We start from the raw sequence: 21,041 nt of genomic DNA on the forward strand, positions 1-21,041 counted from the left end.
ACGTGTCAGTGAGAATTTCTTTGCTTGTGATGGGCAACAAGGCTTGAGAATAAAATCACCAGTGACACACACCTTGTTTCCAACAATTTTATATAGAAAAACAATATGCTGTTGAGATCAGAAACATCAAAATACAAATTATTTTTTTTTTAAATAAAATATACATACATTAAAAATTGTTATCTCTACAGATGTTCCATGATATACAATAAATGCTGTGTACCAACAAATGACAAACATTGCTTTGACACAACCTAATATCAGATAAGAACTGTCCTTGACAGTAATTATACTCTATATCTATACAAAGAGAAACGTAAGAATATAAGAAATCATTACAGTTTATTTCAAATACTGGACTGTACAGTTTTTAGTGTTCAGGTTCAGCTTCAAGTTCTCCATCTAGGCAGACCCTTGGGTCAGGAAGTGCTGAAAGAACTCCTGAGTCTTCCTCTTTTCTGCAAGATCCTGCTTCGTAGGTGACCTCAGGAGCAAGGAGGCAAAAATGGTGGCTATGCAGAAAGAAAAGAAATTATTCACACTGCATGATGTAACATAGGGTTCCTTTTGTTTGTTGTACTCTTTATTAACAAGTCAGTTCTTTTGCATGTTTAAACCAAATGTGACAGAGAAGATGAGAAGCTACTTTAAATTAATCATCATATGTACATGTTACCACAATTTCTTTCCTTTATTTATACAGGGTAAGTTTGGTCATGCTCTTTGACAGAAACTGACTGTTGTATAGAAAAGATGCTAAGTGCAAACAAGCCTGTAGTCATAAACAGAACAACAAACATGATTTTCATTCAATTTCCATTCTCTTTTGCTTTATTCGTTAGTTTATCTTCACTCCCTCAACATTCCTACTAAAGCACAAGTCAACAGCAAATAACACACATTCACAAATGGAAAAAAAAATTGTAGTGCAACCCAACTCCTTTCCTTACCCAAGATATTGACATCTAAACGATTGCTAGCAGAATTCTTCAACAGCTCACGGAGAAAGGCAGCTAAATAGTTGAACACATTCTGATGGCACTGAGGTAGCATGGAAATTACCTGGAGCGAAAAGAAATTAACATTCCATCAAAAACAGCGGCAACTGAACACATCTCGGAATAAATTAATGGTGACCAGCAATGAACTGTGGGTTGTCTCACTCACTTTCTCACACTGACTGGCATTGGAGCAGTTTTCTAGGCACTGCTGGTAAAAGGAGAAGGGAACCACAGGCTCTGGGAGGGCATCTAGGAAGAGCAGCAAGGCTTCTGCCACTGAGTGGTTACTGCCCGCTGCACGTCAATACAGAGTCAAGGACATAATACTTGAGCAGAATCTGCATGTTTTGAAATGTAGTTGGTGCAAGACAAGGATCAAATAGTGTGGACTGTTTATACAGAAAAACAGTGCAGAAGTTGGAAAGTTACATTTCTGTTGCATTGCCTCAAAGGGTCCAACGTGAATATAGGTGATTACAAAAAGCCTTCAAGCTGAGTGTGAGATCTGCGTCCTCTATCGTTTTATTTCCTACCCACTGTGCTAGGGTGCAATGTCAAAATAACAAAAAAAAACGCATGGACTACACGGTTTTCCCTTTTCAAATATTCTATAAAGATATTGTTAATAAAGATTTTTTTCCACTGCTGATCATGATGGCAATAGTTGTGAAGGATACGGAGAGAATCTGGCATGCCAGTGTCAAGGCAATCTCTTATGTCTGCAAATTCACTCCGGAGCCCAGGTTGCTGAAATATGTCTTCCTGCAAGTAGAGGACAATAAATATGAAATCTTTGCGTCCTTAAAAGCACATTTATTAAAACACCAAGCAATATTAAATAACAAAGAGGATCACATGTGGCCTAAAGCAAATGTTCTTTTGGTTTGAGGCATACTGGAGCTGCAATGGACTTTGATTTAATTAAAATTAAAAGCACAATCCTGTGTGTAAATTACCTGAATCAAGGCTTTTAAAAATGAAGATTAATTCCGTCCACCAAATCAATGCAAAGGCCTACAAAGCTACTTGGCTGACAGGTGCAACTAACGCCTACTACTTTCTTGTGGCACGCAGCAGCTTCATTTGTCCTTATCAGAAGGAATAAGGAGGCAAAAAGCTACATGCTCCGTTTCAAGGATATGAAATTACAAACAAGAAAACACATCTTCTGACCTGTTTGATGGCATTACGGAACAAGTGATCCACCATCATCCAGAGTTCTTTAGGAATGTCTAGAGGCTTTTCAGTGTTTGCTGCATTTTCGTTTCCAGACATCTCCGCCTGAGGCTGAGAACAAACAGAACAAAGATAAGCAGTTCGCTAAAAATGGACTCAGTATTTTACTCCAAATCTGCAAAGCTTAGAAAAAAAAAAATACTATGCAGTACAAAGAAACTCTGAGTGCAGTGGTGGTATTTCAAGGACACAGACGCTGCCTCTGCACATGGAAGCACTCACCGGTTCACGGAGGATCTCCTGTGGCATATCCTGGATGGGCTCTCTCATCTGACACAATGAATGGATGGAGGTGCCGTAACAGCTGGGCAGGTAGTTTCCTGTCACAGAAATGAAGTAGTCCTTGCCACGCTCCAGGTGGAGCACCAGGATGTCTTCGATCTGCTCCTTTCCAGAGTTAAGATCAGGTGCTGTTGAGCGGTTTACAAAAACTTCCAGCTCAATGTCCACCTTACCACCTAGATGTTGAGAGAGATGCACATTCAATGTAAGGCTGCGGCTGAACTGTCATAATTCAACTGATGCCTGCTTCCACAGTGAATTGTTATATTGTGCTACGGTCACTAGATGCACTTACTAAGGTAGTACTTTTGGGGCTTTGTAAAGCACCATGACATCTCTAATCTGTGTTGAAAAGCCTAACTGTAAGTCGACATCAAAGAGATCTGGCCTCACAGCTCATGGTTTACTAAGCAATATTTAAAAACCTAAAAGGCAGGACATCAGTGCTTTAATACAATCAAATCTGTGACTGCAGGATGAATCTCTGACTTTATGTGCTACTCACCCTGAGCTATAAAGCCTTTGGGAGGGTTGGCTGTGAGCCAGGGCTTGCAGTACGTGGGCTCATTGGGCTTCTGAATAAACTCAAACTGACACGGGACCTGCCCGTCATTGAAGAGGCTCAGTGTCTCTGCCTGGTGCTGCATGTATTTTACGTCCTTAAAGTGGAACTGAAAGAAGAGGGTTAGATTCATGAGGCAAGATGGAAAAAATCTACTCTGTTTCATGTTTGAAATGTATCCTTTAAATATCTGCATTCAGCTCGCAGCCTGAAATCAATACACAGTTTCATTAGTGGTGGTTTACTTACTGAATTCATCAAAGGAACACAATGAGAAGGCCATTTATTGTAGATTATAAATCTTTACCTCTCGCTTGTCCAAGGTTACAGATGGAATACATTCATTCTCCATTTTGTCTATATTGCGTACAATCTCTTCAAAGGTCTTCTTATAGGCATCGCTGTTTACTCTCTTTATCTGTAGGACCAGACAAGAAAGATGACAATGCAGGATAGACATCTGTGTTATTAACCCTTAAACAATACTGGAATAGATACATGATGCAGCCTATACAAAAAATAAGAGCCTGTTAACGGAAGGGAGCAATTCAAGCTGAATCTCAATGCATGTTCCACTGATTTATCATCTCTTCTATGAGCGAGAATAGTGACTGCAAATTTTGGCATCGAAAATAAAATTTGGCACTGTAAAAAGACACACTGACACTGAGACACTTGCATTGGAAAAAGCTGTATTGGCACTGAAAAATGAAACACAAACACCAACATTTCTTTCATTTTAGCTGACAGAGCCTGGGAAAAAAGCAGAGTGAGACAAACTTAACGTGCTTCAGGTGAACTCATGGAAGCCAGTGCTTAATTTTACAGTCACTGTTCCAGCCCTGCACTCTTCTCCGCTGCCTTACTTTTCAAAAATAGTGTATGCATGAGTTACAAAAGGAGGGCTACAGCTTCTGTTTCTAAAAGAACAGAAACCAAAAGGAGCAACATTTAAAATGAGACGAGTTAAAAAGCTGAATCATTTACCCCGGTAGAAAGCAGGGAACTGACTGGTTTGTGGTCGCTGGTCTTCAGAGCCATGTGACTCTGATAATGCTGTTGCTTGATGTTCTTCCCTCTCCACAGGATCCGGTCGCACCATGCAGGCACTCGACACTTTTCACTAAATACAGAAAAAAGAACAAACGTTCACGCTCAAATACGTGTATTACATACATTACTGAAAAACTATCAACATAAAAAAGGCAAAAATTACATTATTACAGTGTATTTGCATGTGCTTCAAAGTTAATGATATGATCTCTGTTCAGTAACTCTCTTAGAAAGAGGTGCAAGAGCAGAAAATATCACACAACACTGCTCATGCAATTTAGGGCCACATTAACCGTGAGCCATGTTTATTGATAACGTTAATTAACAGTGTGAAAACTGGGTGGCTAAAGTGATTTATCAAGGCCACCAGTGCAAATTAAAGTATGGTGCAGTTTTGTGATTCACAGCAGCTCTTTCTAAAGTGGTTTTAATGTAGAACACGTTCAAAGATGTTTTCCCCAGTCAAAGGCTGTTAGACCAGAAAGCCTGAACAAACAAACAATGAACTGTTACACAATGAAGCATTTTCACATTTCTGGGATGAGCTGAATTGCTCTGTGTGTGCTATAAACAACACGAGCAGTTCCATTGTTGGAGTACTTCACATTTCATTCTGCAACTATCCTTACTCTGACCATTTTCATATCTTCAAAGAATGATCTCACTAAATATGTTGCGTTCTGCTATTTGCACTCAGGCCTTCGTATGAGGTTACCTCGTATCCCATTTGTCAGAGCCGGCATCATATTTATAGGTGGGCTGGAAATCAATCTCTCCCTCCACAAAGCCAGCAAACACAGCCTCTTCATCGATCTGCCTCTTGAGCTGAGGACCAAACGCAGCTGGTTAACACCATCACTCATAACACGACCGATGAGGTAAGAAGACTGAAACAGCAGAAACAGGAGACCATTGTTAATGTTACCTGATCATAATTGTGCAGCGTTTCAAAATCCTTCTTGCTGATCAGCTCCTTCACACTGTCGACATCAAGGTCGCTGATTCTGTAGTTGAGGTCTCCAATCCATAAAATCACACTGGTGAGGGAAGCACAGTTTGATACTGGGTAAGAACTAGCAATACATATCTTTAATATCAATATATACCTTATTCAGCTACTACAAACACAACATTCGATTCCTAAACATGAATTCAAACGTCTGGATTTAAAGTAAAAATGGCAGCATAAAGCTATTTTGAATGATAAATTCTTAGTCCACCCTCGATGTAGTGCCATAATGACTACATTAAATGTTTCTTAAGAATGGTGCCACTCTAACTCTACAGTGTTTCAGTGGTTTCGTACTCATGCTTCATGATAGTGAGTGCAGGCTGGGTAGGATCAAGCTGGCGAAACTGGAGACGACTGCAAATGTCCTTGTAGTCTTGATTACGTCTCTCGTATTCTTCAATGTGAGCAGCAAGGTGAGAGTTGACCACGCAGATGTCCGAGTTGTGAAAGCGAAAACGGATTGCCACAGCACCCTTGTTTCCCTGCGAATCAATGAGTGATTGAAATGAAGAAATAAAGAGGGAGAGAGAGAAATGACAGTTACAGCCATTTTACACAGTATGCAGTTATGCTTCTTTGCTTGACAGTAATCTGATATTGTGCAAACACTGTGACGTGTTTCAGATGGTCCTGGGTGCAGACCATAAACCAGGTTCTAATTTCTGCAGGAGGATGGAGCAGCCTTACAAAGGCCCCCACTGGTCACCAGCCAGCCATCTGCTCTAAACTGCAGAGACTGCTAAGTAAGCACAGCCACATACGAGACAAGAATAACCTATTCTGCAACAGTGCATGAGGAGTGAAGTTGGAGCTGCTGGATCAAGATGAATGAGCTCTAAAATGAAGAGCAGTCCAAAGGAAAAACAAGACACCATCAGAACAAAACCTTTGCGCATAACATCACCTTCTTTATTGCCATACGCCTACAGTTGTTATGTCAATGAAACAACAGTGTCATTGTAGGAGCGCAAATGTTTTGATTTCCTGAAATGTTCATTTTCATCGATCGCTGATGTGTACAGTACTGTTGATACTAACTCACCACTTGTGTGGCATAATTAACATTTTGGTGCATCTCTGGCAATGCAAGATAAAGGAGAGTAAATCAGAAAAGGGAAGTAAAGTAATTTAATGTTTTGCTATGTAAGCAAAAATAGGAAGAAGATGGATATGAGTGACACTGTGTAATATACACGCCCTGTCGACACAGAAAAGGGAAGCTTGCTTGAAGCATCAGCTCTGATCAAGACTGCTAAACAGCTCGGTGCTGTTTATAACCTGCAGTAAACCAGTAAACCTACACAAAGACCGGTGCATGAAAGAATAAGACCCGTAGAATCACCCCTTACCATCCTTCCCATGATGCCAGTGCCCACAGTCTCAGCCTCCACATCTGAGATGAACTCTGCGTGCTCCTTCTTCACAAAGAAGATCAGCATGATGCCCACCAGACGCACCAACTTCACCTGCACCAGAAGACGAGTAGAATATCATTTCATACAGGAAAGGGAAAAGATGCACAACAATCCATAGTAATGTAACATGCAAATCTGCTGGATATTTAAAGTATGAAGGTGCTTTTATCAGCATCTTAACTGTTTTTCAACAGCAATTAGTAAGGATGACTATATTTAAAGTTGAAGGCGTTTAGCGTTAACCTCATCTCAAAGCAGAAGCAAAAAAGTACAACCCAGAATATGAAGCAGTTTTGCATGGAAAGAGACAAACAGTCTTAAGTGTCTCTGTCAATCCTACATGAACCAACACTCAAATATGAGGGCGAAAACATTTCTTTTTCTCCCTGCTGAGCTTTTCAGTGTCAGTTCAGCCAAGCCTGTTTTAATCAGAGCATTGACAGCGGATGAAAAAAATGACATCATTATACTGATACTGTGACTTGCAGACATCCTGTAAGCCCTAAGATGACGAGAAGAAAACAGCCCAGCGAATAAAGAGGAAGCTAATAAGCCAGTCAGCACACTGAGAGAAGGGAAGTGGATGAAAGCGAATACGGGGAAGAAAAAGAAAAGAAATAACTGCCTGACTAAGCTCATCAAATGAGCAGGGTATCGTGACTTCCTTAGGATTATCCTGTGTAATAATCCATGCAGTGCGATGGTGTTGTGTAATGTAGTCAAGGACTGCAGCCACAGGCACGAGTTATCTGCCACATTAATGTAACAAACACACAAACCAGGTTGCTTGAAAATATTTAGTAACACCAGTTAAAACTGAATACGGTATCAGCCCCCAAGCTAAAAAGAACTAAAAAAGCTCTAAGGACAGACAGAATATGCAGGCTGTGCAGTAACATTCACAGGTCCAGTCCAAACACCAACAGAACTACGTTTATCAAAACAAGGAAAGAAAAAAAAAAGACTTCCTTACTAAGGCATACTTGGCATCTGGATGCAAGGCCTCGGACACAGCCTTCGTCCACTCCAGCTCTCTGGGGGTGTCATTGAAGAAGAAAGCCTCTTTGCTGAGGTCAAGCTCCTGAAAACTACCAGGACAGACAAACGGTAAACTTTTCTTCACAATCACATTTTTGAGCTTTACAAAGTGCCTTCATTGTACTGTCAAAACTTTTTCCCTCCTCAACACCAAAGTAGTAAACTGAAACGTAGGCAGGATCAGTGGACACGTGGCTGAACCTGTGGGTGGTCACGTCCTCCTACTTAAACCAGGATCAATATTGCATACATCTGTCAGAGGTTTGAGAAGTGTATGCCTGTCTGTGAAACGGGATTAGGCAGAGAACTGCAAAGCTATTCTCCAACAGGGTGAATGTGACTTACCCCACGCAGTACATGTCAGGAGGGTCGAGAGTGCAGCTCAGCCAAGGACGGAGGCTCTCCTTCGGGGTCTGTCCGTTGACATTGTATGTGCCGAGAAAAACGCTGAAACAGAACGGGAACAGATGAGAAGTGGGCACAAAGGAGCAGAAAACAGCGCCACAAACTGCTTAAACCCTGCTGACTGTGAGGGGTTCAAGCAAAACTTGTCTTTTCTATAATTTCCAGTTCAACTAGGACAGATTCAAACAGTGAAACAATGACCTCAGTCTGTGCTGAACTCATGCATTGCTGCTTTACTGCAGTACTCACTGGCTCATGTCTAGATATATGTACGTTGAATGAGTACAAATGTTTTTTCAGCAATGATCCTGTTCCTTTAAGGGACTGCATCAAAACTGTTTTTGGATGGTCGAATGGCTTTGGGATCCCCCTTCCCAAAGCCATTCGACCACTGCACTTTTGACGAAAATAACAGAATGCAACACTATGAATGTTTTACAGAAATGTGTGCCATTATCCCAATATTTCAACCATTATCCCCCCCGTCTGAAACAACTATCAACACTCTCAACTTCTGACTTGGTTGGATCACACGTCGTAAGAAGTAGGTCTGATCGAATATACCCAGGCCCTTACACTCATATACGGTCACACCTCGGAGCTGTATGTGTTGCATAGAGACTGCAGAGAATAAAAACAGGTTGTCAGTTGACTACTGGAATGTAAATGCCTTGCTGTAGGGCACCTCCATTATGAGAAGTGGTAAAAGGGCCAAGCCCGAGTCATTTACACCCCCACTGACATTTATTCTGCAGGCTCCAGAACTGAAAATCAGCTTCCTTCCATTCAATATCCCTCATCTCTGACCTTCAGGCAGCTGCTGCTCTGCTCATGCAACTGCACAGGAGCAGCACAGAGCTCTTTATTTTTATGCTGACTGTCATCACACTGTACAACACGTTGTGGCCTAATGGTCCATCCCCCGGCTACCCAGCAGACCGCTGCTCTCTTGAGTTTTTTTTTTTCTAATCTGCACGTCAGCAGGTATAGTCAGTACACAGAACAGTTCGCTGTATTTACTGTAAGACGAGATGAAAAGGAGACAATGCACATCTGTCCCAGAACAATGCAACCTTTTCTGTCTATCTGTGGTCTCTGATACAGACTACGGTTGAAGCTCATAAGCCACTCACATCGTACATCCTAAAGTTATTGACACACATGTTCAAAATCCTCATTAAGTATTAAGCTACACAAATTCTGGGTATACTTTTGTATGTGTTCATTTTTAAAACCTATTCATCTCTATTCAGGGTCATGCTGGGACAGAAGGCTTCCCAGCATGCTTTAAGAAAAAGGTAGGGAAACATCTTGGAGAGGTTTTGAGTCACAGATATGTAACACATAGACTTTCACACTCACACCTACAGACAATTTACAGAAAAGTCCCACATTGACCTCAGCATCACGTCTGTGGTGTGGGAGGAAATCAGAGCACCTGCAGGAAACCTGCACCAATAAGCAAATTCTACTCAGAAAGGAGTGGGGATTGGCCTAAAACACGGAGCTTTTTGGTGTCAGGAACACCGAGATGGCACGTTTCTTGATATAGTTTTTCAATTTGACGCTGAACAGCTTTAATATTTTTGCATGTTTCAACACAGCATTTAGAATATTTCCCTTTCCATTTCTTTGTATCAAAGATGTTGTCATATTTTAACCTTTTCATATCTAATTTTCCTACTTTCATTCCCATTTTATTTACATTCCTTTGAATTCTTTGCCATAATCTGTACATTGGGGTAAATATAAAGGCACTGACATGCCAGCAGGTGGCAGTGTGGTTAATGGCTAAACCATGATGCTGACTTCAGCAAATGCTTATCTTACAACCATTTGATAGAAACAAAAATCCCTTCATGAAAATGTCTTGGTCTCTACATGAATATTAATTTCTACAATAAATAAGAAATGAGATGAAGAGCTACAACCCGAGCTCCGGTGTGTTAATGCACTGGGTTGTCGCTTTTTTTGACAGCGTCTGAGACACTGATGCTTAAATTAGCAAAGAGCTAAGGATACAGAAATACAAACCCACAGGTGTTGACTCATTTTTTTTACATAACACTTCGAGGATCTTAACCATGCTCACAGTTACAGTCTGGACTCACACTGTTCCAGCACAAACTGTCCTTCCTAGAAAGTTTCAGAAACTATTTTAGATTTTTGACTGGCCAGCAGAGTACAGCTCAACACAACCGTATAGTGTGAAAAGATCCCGACTCACCTCCTAAATTTAAAACTTTAGAGCTTTCCCACGTTGAGTTGAGAAATAAATCATGATAATACAATAATATGAGGTTTAAAGAGTTTGGGGATTGTGATGTAGGCTAAATGTTGTGTTTTCTCGATACATTAATCTATACAACTTCTTAACTGTTTCAGGTTGAGCAACTGAAAGGCCGTATCACACTCCTCTACATTAAACAACATGTGAAAGCACCCATAGACCCACCCAAAGTGTCAACACATGACTGGAGTTGATTTTCTATGACAGTGATGTGGCAATTATATCAAGATCACCTACTTCTGCATCCATGAGCCTGCAACAATCGGCCACACACATGTCCATTTTTAAACAGATTCAGTTCTGACAACAAGCGGCGAAGAGTTAAATACCTGAAGTCCTGCAGATAAGTGTAAAGGTCCTCATTCTTCAGCAGCTCACACCTGATAAGGTTGTCTCGCAGGCCGAACTGCGGCATGGCCAGTATCTGAGCTTTGTTAGACGGGGTGTGGCTGGAGGAGCGCACCAGGTCATCCCGGTCCTCTCGACTGGAGGTGCCCTGACTGAACACCAGGAGATAAGAAATAGCAGTTAGGCGTGGGGATGAGCAGAGACAGACCAAGATAGAAACTGGGTCATTTGTCACACTGGTGTGATTTCAGAGGGAACAAATAATCATCGTTTGGTTGATTCGATTTTTTTTTTACCTATATACAGTGCCAGCTCACATTCAGGATAGTCAGCACAAATGCATCAAGGCATACCTCTCCTAAAAGCTAGAAATAAAATTAGGGCATAACAGAGACAGTAAAAGCTACTCTAGACTGACGGCCTAATGTACAGTAGATCACCACAGGGACAACAGGATATGCAGGCTATGCAGACAAGCTCAATTTCCATGCTGTCAATATGGAATGAGGCTGAGGGGAGAAGAAGAAATGTAATACGCCTGGACCCTGTAATCTTCCAGGAATATGCAAACTCTCTTCATTCCAAGAGTGGCCTCAATGGTGAAACAGCTGGACAGAACAAATTTGCAATTTCAATTTTAACATCTTAACAAGCATTAAACACTCATCACCGGGCTGCTGCAGGGCACGTACACAGTACCTACTGGTACCTGGTGGAGGAAAACACTCAAATCACTGTAATTCTTGCTTTTTTATGCACTTGTACTTAACACACAAGTGCACGTTTTAACCTTTACTCAGTTGCAGCGCTCGTTGTGCATCCTTGTTTCATTTGGTCTCTTATAACAGCACAACCATGCGATAAACATTCCGGTCTATATATGATTTCATACTATCCCACTGATCTGCTGGTGGCGGTAACCCACCCAGAAACCTCGAACCGCATCAGCAAAAGGCAGGGAAGAAGACAGCAAACATGGACATAGACTATGTTAACAACAATTAACAGTTTTTTGAGAGGTGAATAAAAAGGCTTACCTCTCTGGGCTTGAATATGCTGTGGACTTCTCTGTGCTACTATTAGAGCCTTTTTCCTTTTCTAAAGTTCCCTTTTTGTCCGATGATTTCTCTGTTTGGGAAGAACGGGAAACAAAAGGGAAATTTAAGTGTCTGTAAGGTTAAAGGTAAACGGCAGCATTACAGCACAGTTCGGCAATGAGTCACAACTGCCTGCACTTTGAATCAAATAAATATCTTGTTTGTGCCAGTGAAGACTAAGTATCACTGTGCCTGGCTGGAAAACTTCCCATCAAGATTACCATAAACTCTGCCCTCAATATTGACAGGCTGAGACAAGTTGCTCTAATAAAGGAGAACATATTCCAGCCTTTCAATAACTAATATGGAGAATGAATTAAAGCCAATTATGACTCAGAATGAATGCAAACACACACAGCAACACACAAGTCAATCACAAAACTGCCAAGTCAGGGCTCGGTTGCTGCGGTCAATCGACTGTGGCTGTCTTCTGCAGCTGGCTACAGTTATTGCATCCTAAGTAGCTGGATTTAATGGCCGAGTGTGAAGTATGAGACAGCATGGCCCCTGTGCCCTGCAGCTTGGCAGGGAACACAGCTGGCTCCCCTGAAAGGAAAAGTCAGGTTCTTTGAGCAGGAAATTGAACTGGACAAAGTTGTAACGGGCTACATTATGAGCGCACCTGACCAACTACAAGAAAAACTGTTGGGCGTCCACGTTTTTCTTTTTTTTTTATTCCATCAAGATCATGCTGATAAAAAATTACCATTCCTAATTTGAGAGCGAACACACACAGCTAGGTGCAGACCAGTGCACTGTCAAAGTGAAGACATGCCGAACAACACTTCACCAAATGTTTTCAGCCATCTTGCCTTCATCAGGGTGGTGTGTGAGGCTTTTTCCGGCATCCTTATCTACAACACATTGACCATGTACTTTACACACACCCTTTTCTTCAAACTTGCAATTTACATGTATGATTGAATAGTGTCACTATTTTATTAAAGTTGTTGTATGAACTAACAATGAGGGGATTTTGTAAATAGAACATTTGAAGAAAAAGATGTCTGTAATGCAAAAAAATAAAAAAAGTTTGGTGAATAAAGTATGGTGCACTGGGGAAGAGCTGTGTGTCATGTCTCGTGTGTGAGCCGATTTAAACAATCCTAAATTAAAGGTAAAATAAGAAATCTGCACCAATCCCAGCAGCACAACAAAGGTATGATTTTTGTCACAGCTATGGAGCACTAAAGTCTGAGTCAATTATAACAAAAAACTATACTGCCTTTTATCATTATTACTACTGTGGGTGCACAACATTATTTTCTGCTGCATCTTTGTTTCACAAAGGAAATGTTCTCATCCCTCCAACGTTTCTAAGAAAACAGGTTATGACCTGTGTACCAACTACTAAAAAAGGTCAACACGTCAGAAATGCTTTCGCTGTCTGTTTCACTTTTTCCATCTGTAAAAAATGAAACAAGAACAAAACAAAAGGTCAACTACAAACCCCCCCCTCCCAACAAGATCAATTGACATTTTAATTAAAGAACAGCGATCTTGTCATTTACGTGAACAGGAAAAGGAGTGGAAGATGGCCCTTTATTTGACTGAGAAAACCAGCAGCAAACTGTGAAATGCTTTTAGAAATGAGCACAGGACTGCTACATTTGAGAAGGTAAAAGAGCTCCCTGTGGACAAATAGAAAGCCCCACACGTCACTGTCAAATGGACTCAAGGGTTTTCAGACTTAACCTCCAGAAGATCTCCAGAATATTTCCAGAGTTCTTTCTAAACTGTTTTGAATATGGGGCAAATCAAAAGTGGCATAAAACACATCAACACTTATTCTTCTGTATCCGGAAAAAGTAGAAGAGTAATGAAACAATTACCACTGTGCTGCATAATACAGTTCCTCTTTGTGAAAATAACGTGAACAGGCAACAACAAGAATTAAAACAAATCCAGTCTCAGATCAACAATAGGGTGAAAGCGCCAGCTTGTGGTGTCATTAAATAAACTACAGACTGTTCACTCCTGTTTGTGCCACGCTGAAGACAGTGATGCCTCGACGTGTTAGTCTTGCGAAGATGCACGGCACATGGCTTTTTCCACCTGAAAGCTGCCTTTCATACCTTTCTTATGTTCATAATGACTCATTCAGCAGTAAACCCAACCAAGTCTGCAAATGTTTTTTGCAAGCAGCACCTGAATGAGCCCTGACGAGGGTCCCGTGTGTGGGCACTGCACACTGCATATTTTACATTCCTGCACATCCTTTAGTGTTCTTAACCAGCTAATGAGCTTAACTAAACTTTCAACCACTGTGGAGGGAGTCACTTGACTTCTGAAAACTGTATTTTCACACGCCTACACTTTCCCATCTGTGGTGATTATGACTGTCAAGTTGTTATATCAGGTCCCAGACTCTTCAGAATTAAAACTGCACAAAGGTCAACATTGCACAACTTCCCTCATGATTTAAAACTATAGGTGATAAACTACAGAGGAACCATGCGAGTGATTTCTCCTCACTCTCAACTAAAGATCCGCAGTTACAAATTTCAAAAAATAGGTTCGCCTTAACGTTTAGCCGACCTGGTCCTGATTGACAGAGAGGCTTTCCACTCATGTGGACGCAAAGCAAACACCTTAGAGGCGGTCGAACAAAGTTTACAGACAACTGATTTCAAGCTAACAGGCTACGCTAGCTGAGAGGATGAGCCGCAGGTGAAAGTCTCAACCTGAAAACAGGCAGAGGATTAAAACAACAACTTGCCTCAGAAGCAAGATTAAAAAAAAAAAAAAAAAAAAAACTGCGTCGATGAATGACACAATGCTGTTTCACTAAAACACGTTATTGCAGCACAAACCACAGCAGGTGTGTCATTTACTGTCATACAGCGACCACTAACATTATGAACTGCATTTAGCCGGGACCAACATTAGCCGTTACTAGCGTACCAACCATCTACTTACGCTAACATTCACGGTAGCTTCGTATTGAGACAGCATTAATAATAACACCAGGACTTAAAAAAAAAATACATTAATCCGCCCGACGAACACTGGCCCTCTAGCTAATCAGGCTAAAACTAGCTTGTTTGAAATAAGAACTACCTTAGTAAGGTTACCACGGTACCCGCTAGCGTTAGCCAAAACGCTAGCTAACCAGTAAACTAATGCCACAGATTGATGCGACGGCATTTCCTGTCACCACCGCGAAAACAAACAAATGTAAGAATATTTTTCATACCAGAGTCTCTCATCACCCGAGACATCTCCCTGCACCGCTCCCACGCATTCTGTGCAGAGGAGCAATGTCCAGTCGGTTTGAGACCTGCCCATGCTAACGATGTAGTAGGAGGAGTTTGCCTTCGCCTGCTGCCTGCAGCAGAGGCTGCAGAGGCTGCAGGCTCAACAACCTGAAACGCACTATGCAGACAATGCAAACGGAAATGCCAGGGCTCGTGCGCTTCAACAAGAACTAAATTGTGCAAATTGCTTTCTTGTTTATATAACTGTGAAGCTTAAGGGGAAAAAAACTGGGCAGCAATGTCCCCATGCAGCCAATTCAAACACTGAAAATGCCACATCAATGGAAAAAAGTGGCATGTGTTTATGAGCAATAGATTTTGTGTTTACTTTAGCATTTGCATAGTTTTTACATGGTGTGCTTTGTATGTGACATGCATATTATAAACAGCATGGCTCTAACTAAGCATGCAAAAACATAATGTTGCATGAAATTCGTGTGAAATGGGCCATCAACATGAGACAAATTACACAACAGTGTTTCATACATACAGAGCATGCAAATTGTAAATTTCCCAGCATGAACCTCATCTCATAAAGAATTTCGCATCATTTTTTTTTTATGTGGTTCCCTATTCTGTGTCGATTGTTTAATTACTTTATAGAAGAAGAAGGTACTATACTTGTAAAGCCCTCAATTGTTTGGTTACATGTTTGATTATTAACTAAGTATCTGCACCAAAACCCTGAGAGCCTGGCAACCAAATGATGTTAAACATTTTACATCCCAGGCTGAAAACAAATGGGATCATGTTTTTGCTCTTTCATTTATGCTATTTGCATTTTTATTTTTTTGTTGCAGGTAGTTGTTTCCACATGCCATGGCAGGATAACCACTGGTTTTATTAGTAAGGTTAATTTGGCTGCATTCCATTTTCTTCTGTCACACCCACTACTCTGCTCCTGTGTGTGCTGGCTTTCTGTGGCACTGAAATGGAACGGAGCAATCATCGATGTTATTAGTTGCACGTGTGTCTTTTCTGTTATGACATGTCAAAATCTCTGTGAACAAGGCCTTAACTGTGGCTGCCGTCCTTCCTCACATGGCGCCCTGCCGGTTATGAGTAAATTTGTTACGACTCATGCAGGTTGGGCCAAGTGCATTCAAAGAAGTGGTAATTGCAAAACCACCCCAGTTTTATTATGCAACTGTTTGATGTTGACTTTTATCAGCGTGCGGCCATCAGTGCTAAAAAATGTCTTGTCATTCACTCTAATGCTGGTTGAGGCAAGTTAACTCGAAATGAAGACAATGGTTGTGAACTTGTGTTGAAAGAAATAAGACGACAAACCTGTTTTCCGATGCTGGCTTATCTTAGTGAGTGTTGTTCCAAGGGGAGCAAGTGCCTGTCTGACAACTTCGTGGCCTCTGGCAGCTTTGTGGTACTTTTTGATCCACTCAAACTTTGGTACCTCTGTGGGAGACTTGCAGACATCTGAAGAGAGACAGACAGACAGAACGAGAGAATTACAATTACAGTGTCTGCAATATTACGTGAGTGAAGAACAGAACAAGGGACTTATCTGAACTTTTATAAGCGGAGAAGCTAGAGAAACAGCAATGGTAAGATTCACAGTACAAAAAAGAATGCTTATTCATTGACCCCATTTGTGGTCTCACTTGTATTGTATTGTATTGTGCTCTACGGCTTTAAATGAGACCACAGGTTACAGGTGCTGCAGTGCACTGAAGCCATTCCACTTTCATCTGCTTACCTTTGCCATTTCTCACACTCTTCCTTTTAACAACAGCAGGTGCCAGGTCATGTAATCTGTCCATCACTGGTATCCCTCGCAAAGTTAAAAGCCTTCGCGGCTCATCTTAGAGTACCCCGAAAAATGCACCACAAACAGCATATCGGCCTCTTCACGTGGGGTTTCCGCGGTGAAAGATAGTGAGCCAGTAGCAAGACTGACACACCCCTAACACAGCAGACTGGCCATGAGTCTTTCAGTGGCCTGCTCCATTCAGATGAACAGGATGCAGAAAGTAAAAAGCAGTTCATGAGAAGTGCTGAAGAGGAAGTTACAGGTCCTTTTTAAATTGTTTTCATCTTGTCCCATTGCAGACGTCTGTTGTGACAGGCTCACTACACACAGCACACCGCCCAAACTCCACCCCTTCTTTCTCTCACCTTTTTGGCAGCCACGCGTCATGTACACCCCGTGACTGACGGACAGCGTGACACCACCCACTTGAAGTGCTAAAACCGGTGTAAGCTGCACAGCACAGGTGCCAGTGGTTTCACAAATGTTTTTGTTTTTTTGTGTCCGTTTTGAAATTTATTTCCCAGGAAACTAATGTCACATTTTTACAATTTTTTCACCACATAATGTTTTTGCGACATAATGTTTCCTCGGGGCAACTGGAGAGTGGCTGAGCAGGTTTCCTCCAAACAAATGGTTAGAGCAAATTATCTGTGCAACTTCACACTCATGTGTCTACTTTATTAAGAAAATAAAGACCTGAACTACTAAATCCAATTATGTAATAAGTGCCACTGGGTTGTTTGAATAAAAAGTACTTTCCAGACGTATCCCTGAGTGTTATCGCTGCATGTTCATTTTCAAAAGACTTTTTTCCTCCCACTAGCTTGATAGGGTTTCTCAGAGGCTGTGAGGATCCTCAATGAAAGCAGCAGCTGGATGCCATGTAAACAGACCACATACGTACGGTATGTGTCTGAGGGCTGACCTACCACTCCACGCCCTGTTGACCTCGCTAAGGAACAGCCTCGAGTGGGAGCCAAAAGGAAGTCTGAGCTCTAACTCCTCTTCCTGGTAGCTTATTCTCACTCTGGTATCGCCACCTAGAATCAGACGAAGAACGCAGATTCAGTTTCATGTGGTGGCTCAGCCCTCTAGCATATCAAAAATGCACTTTGATGGAAACTCACCCACAACCGCAAGTTCCTCTGGTGAGGAAACTGAAAAGAGTGCAGCATGAGAAATGTGTCAAGACACTTTAGAGAAACTACCAGCATGCCATTATTTCATCAGAAACAGCAGTTATCTTGAGGAACATGATATTATCTGGCACCCTCCTTTTTAATTGGCAGTTTGCAGTGAGGTAGAGCACATGACAGCAGCTCACCCTCCACAACAGCAAAGTCGAGAGAGATGGGTATGATGTCCTCCAGTGACACGTCATCAGCAGTAATGGCCATCCTTCGATGGGTATAAATAAAGATTCTACAAAATATCACAGACAGAAATATTAATTACACTAAATCACATTAATTTTCAGTCTGACTCAACAGTATTTTTACAACTGAAGGCATACGCACAACAGAAAGACATATGCAAACCAATACTAAATCCTTGCAGCTCTGCAGTAAATCCTGTCATTTTCATACAATATATAATTAAGGTTACAGTGTCAGGCAGGTTGATGCAACTCTGTGGTCATTTCCAGGCCAGTTTGTGCTGTTGCCCCTGGGTTGCATAATGCCGTCACCGTCAATTCTACTTTTCAATATACACATAAGCCACGTTATAACTAATTTGTACTATGTGTAAAAACTCACGCCTGTTCTTTTGTGGACTCCACCAATCCCAGCAGTCTGCTCTCTGTAACATTATCAAGGAGGACATCACACTGGACAGCATGTTTACAGTTTAGTTAAGGACACAGCCGAAACATGTTCCTTGGGTGGCACTTTGCATATTTCACCAGGAAATGTGACCTTCCTCTCATTCCAATGATTATTTTGGGTACAACAAGCAACATTTCAAGCTTTTGTTTGCTTCCTATGACAAGTACTGTCATGTAGTATCTCCATTTTGTGCTAACTCCACTACATTTCACAAGGAAATATTGTGCTTTTCACTCCATGACATTTATCTGACTTCTGTAGTTACTTCGTAAATTTAAATATTTGCATCATCATCTCATGAAATGCTGCTTACATGTTTGATTAATAAAAACAAAATATTCTAAGAGTGAAGTAATGTGCATGTTAGATCTAATACTTTAAGCACTTCCTGCTGACAGTACATCATTAACTTAAGTAACATAAAGCATGCAGGACCTTTACTTGTAATGGAGTATTTTTTTTTGAGTTGGTATTGTTACTTTTACTTCAGTGAAGGATTTATATCCACCCCCGCCTTTAACGGGAAAGCAGCAGCTGGTGAAACAAAGCTGCCCCCTTGTGGTTGAACGCTCTTACTACAAACAGCAGGCCAGGTCACACCCGACTGAACCGACACTGCTGCTGAAAGCTACGTGCGCTTTAAATGCTCTGCCTGGATTGAAGTCAGAGCTTCATTGCGCTTGTGTTATTCCCTCAGAGATGTCAACCATGTGGCACAGGCGGACTCTTCCAGGCCTCCCTCCGGACTCAGCTGGAGTCCAACTTCTAAAGCAGGTAATCCTCACAAGGTCCGAAGTGTTGATGATCCACGAAGCAGCGCATGAACAAAAGGATACTATGATGCAGTTTTCTCCCCTTCCCAAAGTTTCTTGAATCGCGACGGACTGATCCATAGCCGAGACAGCTGCTGATTTATGTGGCAATCTCTGCCCTGAAGCTTCCCCCACGAAAACACCCGAAGGACTTTCGAGTCTATTTCTCTCCCAAGTGAAAGCCGAGCGCACGGCAGGAGGAGAGACGCTTCAGTAGCCCCGTGTAGTAATCCGACATTGTTCCCTGTCGATCCAGATGTTTCTCTTCTTCCTTCGCTGCTGGGCCGACGTGACTCTGCCACGCACAGACTCCGGATCGCTTCGTGCGCCCAGAGTGACGTCACATCTGGGCTGTCATCGACTCAGCTTGGTTTGGGTTTAGGCCTCGGTGATCCAAAGAGGATTACGTCCCACAGCAGAGTGTCAAGCAATGCCCTGCTTCTGCAAACTTAAATCAAAGCTTTCGAGGAGGAGGTTGAATATGTTCAAGTGGGAAACCCACCTGGAATACATTTACTCAGCTTTAAAATAACAGGGGCAAATTGGCTTTCCTGGGTCAATTTTGTTCCTTAGTGGTGAACTTTTTTTTTTTTTTTTTTTTTTGCAACAGACCAAAAATAGCTGAACTGACATCATGCTGAGATATTTCGCCCAGACCTAGCTTTGACCTAGTTTTGGCATGAGCCTGATGAACAGAAGCACCACTGACCTACGCACAGTAGGATCGCTATTATCGATATTATAAGTTTAAAAAAAATCTGATAATGATATGAATGATATTACTGATAATCTAAAGAAATAAGTAAATGACACAGATCCCTTGTAAAAAATGACCTGTGGTGGACAAATTATGTAATAGTGACAGTGTTTTGAAATTACCTTGAACCTAGTTTGACATTTCTGTGTTCCAGTTTCTTTTGCTCATCGGCTGATATACGCTGACATGTGCAATAAGCTACTATTGACCTATACATCAGCGTTTACCAGCAGTCATGCAGGGAGAAATGTCTTGTAAAAGGCAGAAAATATTATTTGTTCTGCACTTCTAGTGGCTTCAACCGTGCTATTGCTGTATTGTAAGACCATCAGTTGTATTTGAGTATGAGACCTGTTCACAGCTGTCCTTTGGTGGCAGAACTATTGAGATCCTTTACTTAAATAAAATAATTAATATGTGGAAATACTCTGTGACTGTTAAAGGCCCTGCATTCCTACTTAAGTAAGACAATGGAGGCACTATTAGCAAAATTAAAGTATCAAAAGTAAAAGTACTTTTTCTACAGAAAAATATAATACAGAATACAGAAAAAAATATCCCCTGTGACTCATATATTATTACATATATTATTAATTATTAGATTGTAAATACTGATGCACAGGTAGCATTTGCTGTTGTAGCTGGTCTAGGTGGAGGTACTTTTAACTGTATTGTATACAGTCAGGACCCATGAGGGGGCCCCACAACAAGATCACAAAATAAATCAGGATGTTTCATTATAAAATATGACTTAATCAAACGAAGACTTATTTGTACATGTTGGTTATTAGATTTATTTATTCTAAAGGCAAAATCCAATTTATGCAGTACACAAAACTACAATAAACTGTAACAACTCTGAGTTCATTTAACATTCACATG

At 41.3% G+C, this 21,041-nt stretch overlaps 1 protein-coding gene across 3 annotated transcripts; it reads right to left on the reverse strand.

Moving 5' to 3' along the window:
• Window positions 1-75: 75 nt before the first annotated feature.
• Window positions 76-19,581, reverse strand: inpp5b (inositol polyphosphate-5-phosphatase B). Of its 3 annotated transcripts, XM_070966599.1 has the most exons (23): window positions 19,428-19,581; window positions 18,522-18,602; window positions 18,089-18,186; window positions 17,892-17,921; window positions 17,694-17,804; window positions 16,287-16,430; window positions 11,680-11,770; window positions 10,624-10,794; window positions 7,945-8,046; window positions 7,535-7,649; window positions 6,496-6,612; window positions 5,441-5,628; window positions 5,060-5,171; window positions 4,850-4,959; window positions 4,069-4,204; window positions 3,389-3,499; window positions 3,025-3,190; window positions 2,460-2,695; window positions 2,175-2,282; window positions 1,679-1,763; window positions 1,168-1,295; window positions 951-1,062; window positions 80-512 (listed from the first exon to the last, which is right to left on the reverse strand). In XM_070966599.1, the coding sequence occupies exons 1-23, from the start codon at window positions 19,481-19,483 to the stop codon at window positions 403-405; spliced, it is 2,718 nt and encodes a 905-aa protein (XP_070822700.1). In that variant the 5' UTR covers window positions 19,484-19,581; the 3' UTR covers window positions 80-402. The 3 variants fall into 3 exon arrangements, with proteins under 3 accessions (XP_070822699.1, XP_070822700.1, XP_070822698.1); XM_070966597.1 differs by lacking the exon at window positions 19,428-19,581 and having other exon boundaries at window positions 18,522-18,595; XM_070966598.1 differs by lacking the exons at window positions 16,287-16,430; window positions 17,694-17,804; window positions 17,892-17,921; ... (1 more) ...; window positions 18,522-18,602; window positions 19,428-19,581 and adding an exon at window positions 14,936-15,084 and having other exon boundaries at window positions 76-512; window positions 2,175-2,288.
• Window positions 19,582-21,041: the final 1,460 nt, after the last annotated feature.

This window comes from Chaetodon trifascialis, chromosome 7, assembly GCF_039877785.1.
Source record: "Chaetodon trifascialis isolate fChaTrf1 chromosome 7, fChaTrf1.hap1, whole genome shotgun sequence".
NCBI classification, from domain to species: domain Eukaryota; kingdom Metazoa; phylum Chordata; class Actinopteri; order Chaetodontiformes; family Chaetodontidae; genus Chaetodon; species Chaetodon trifascialis.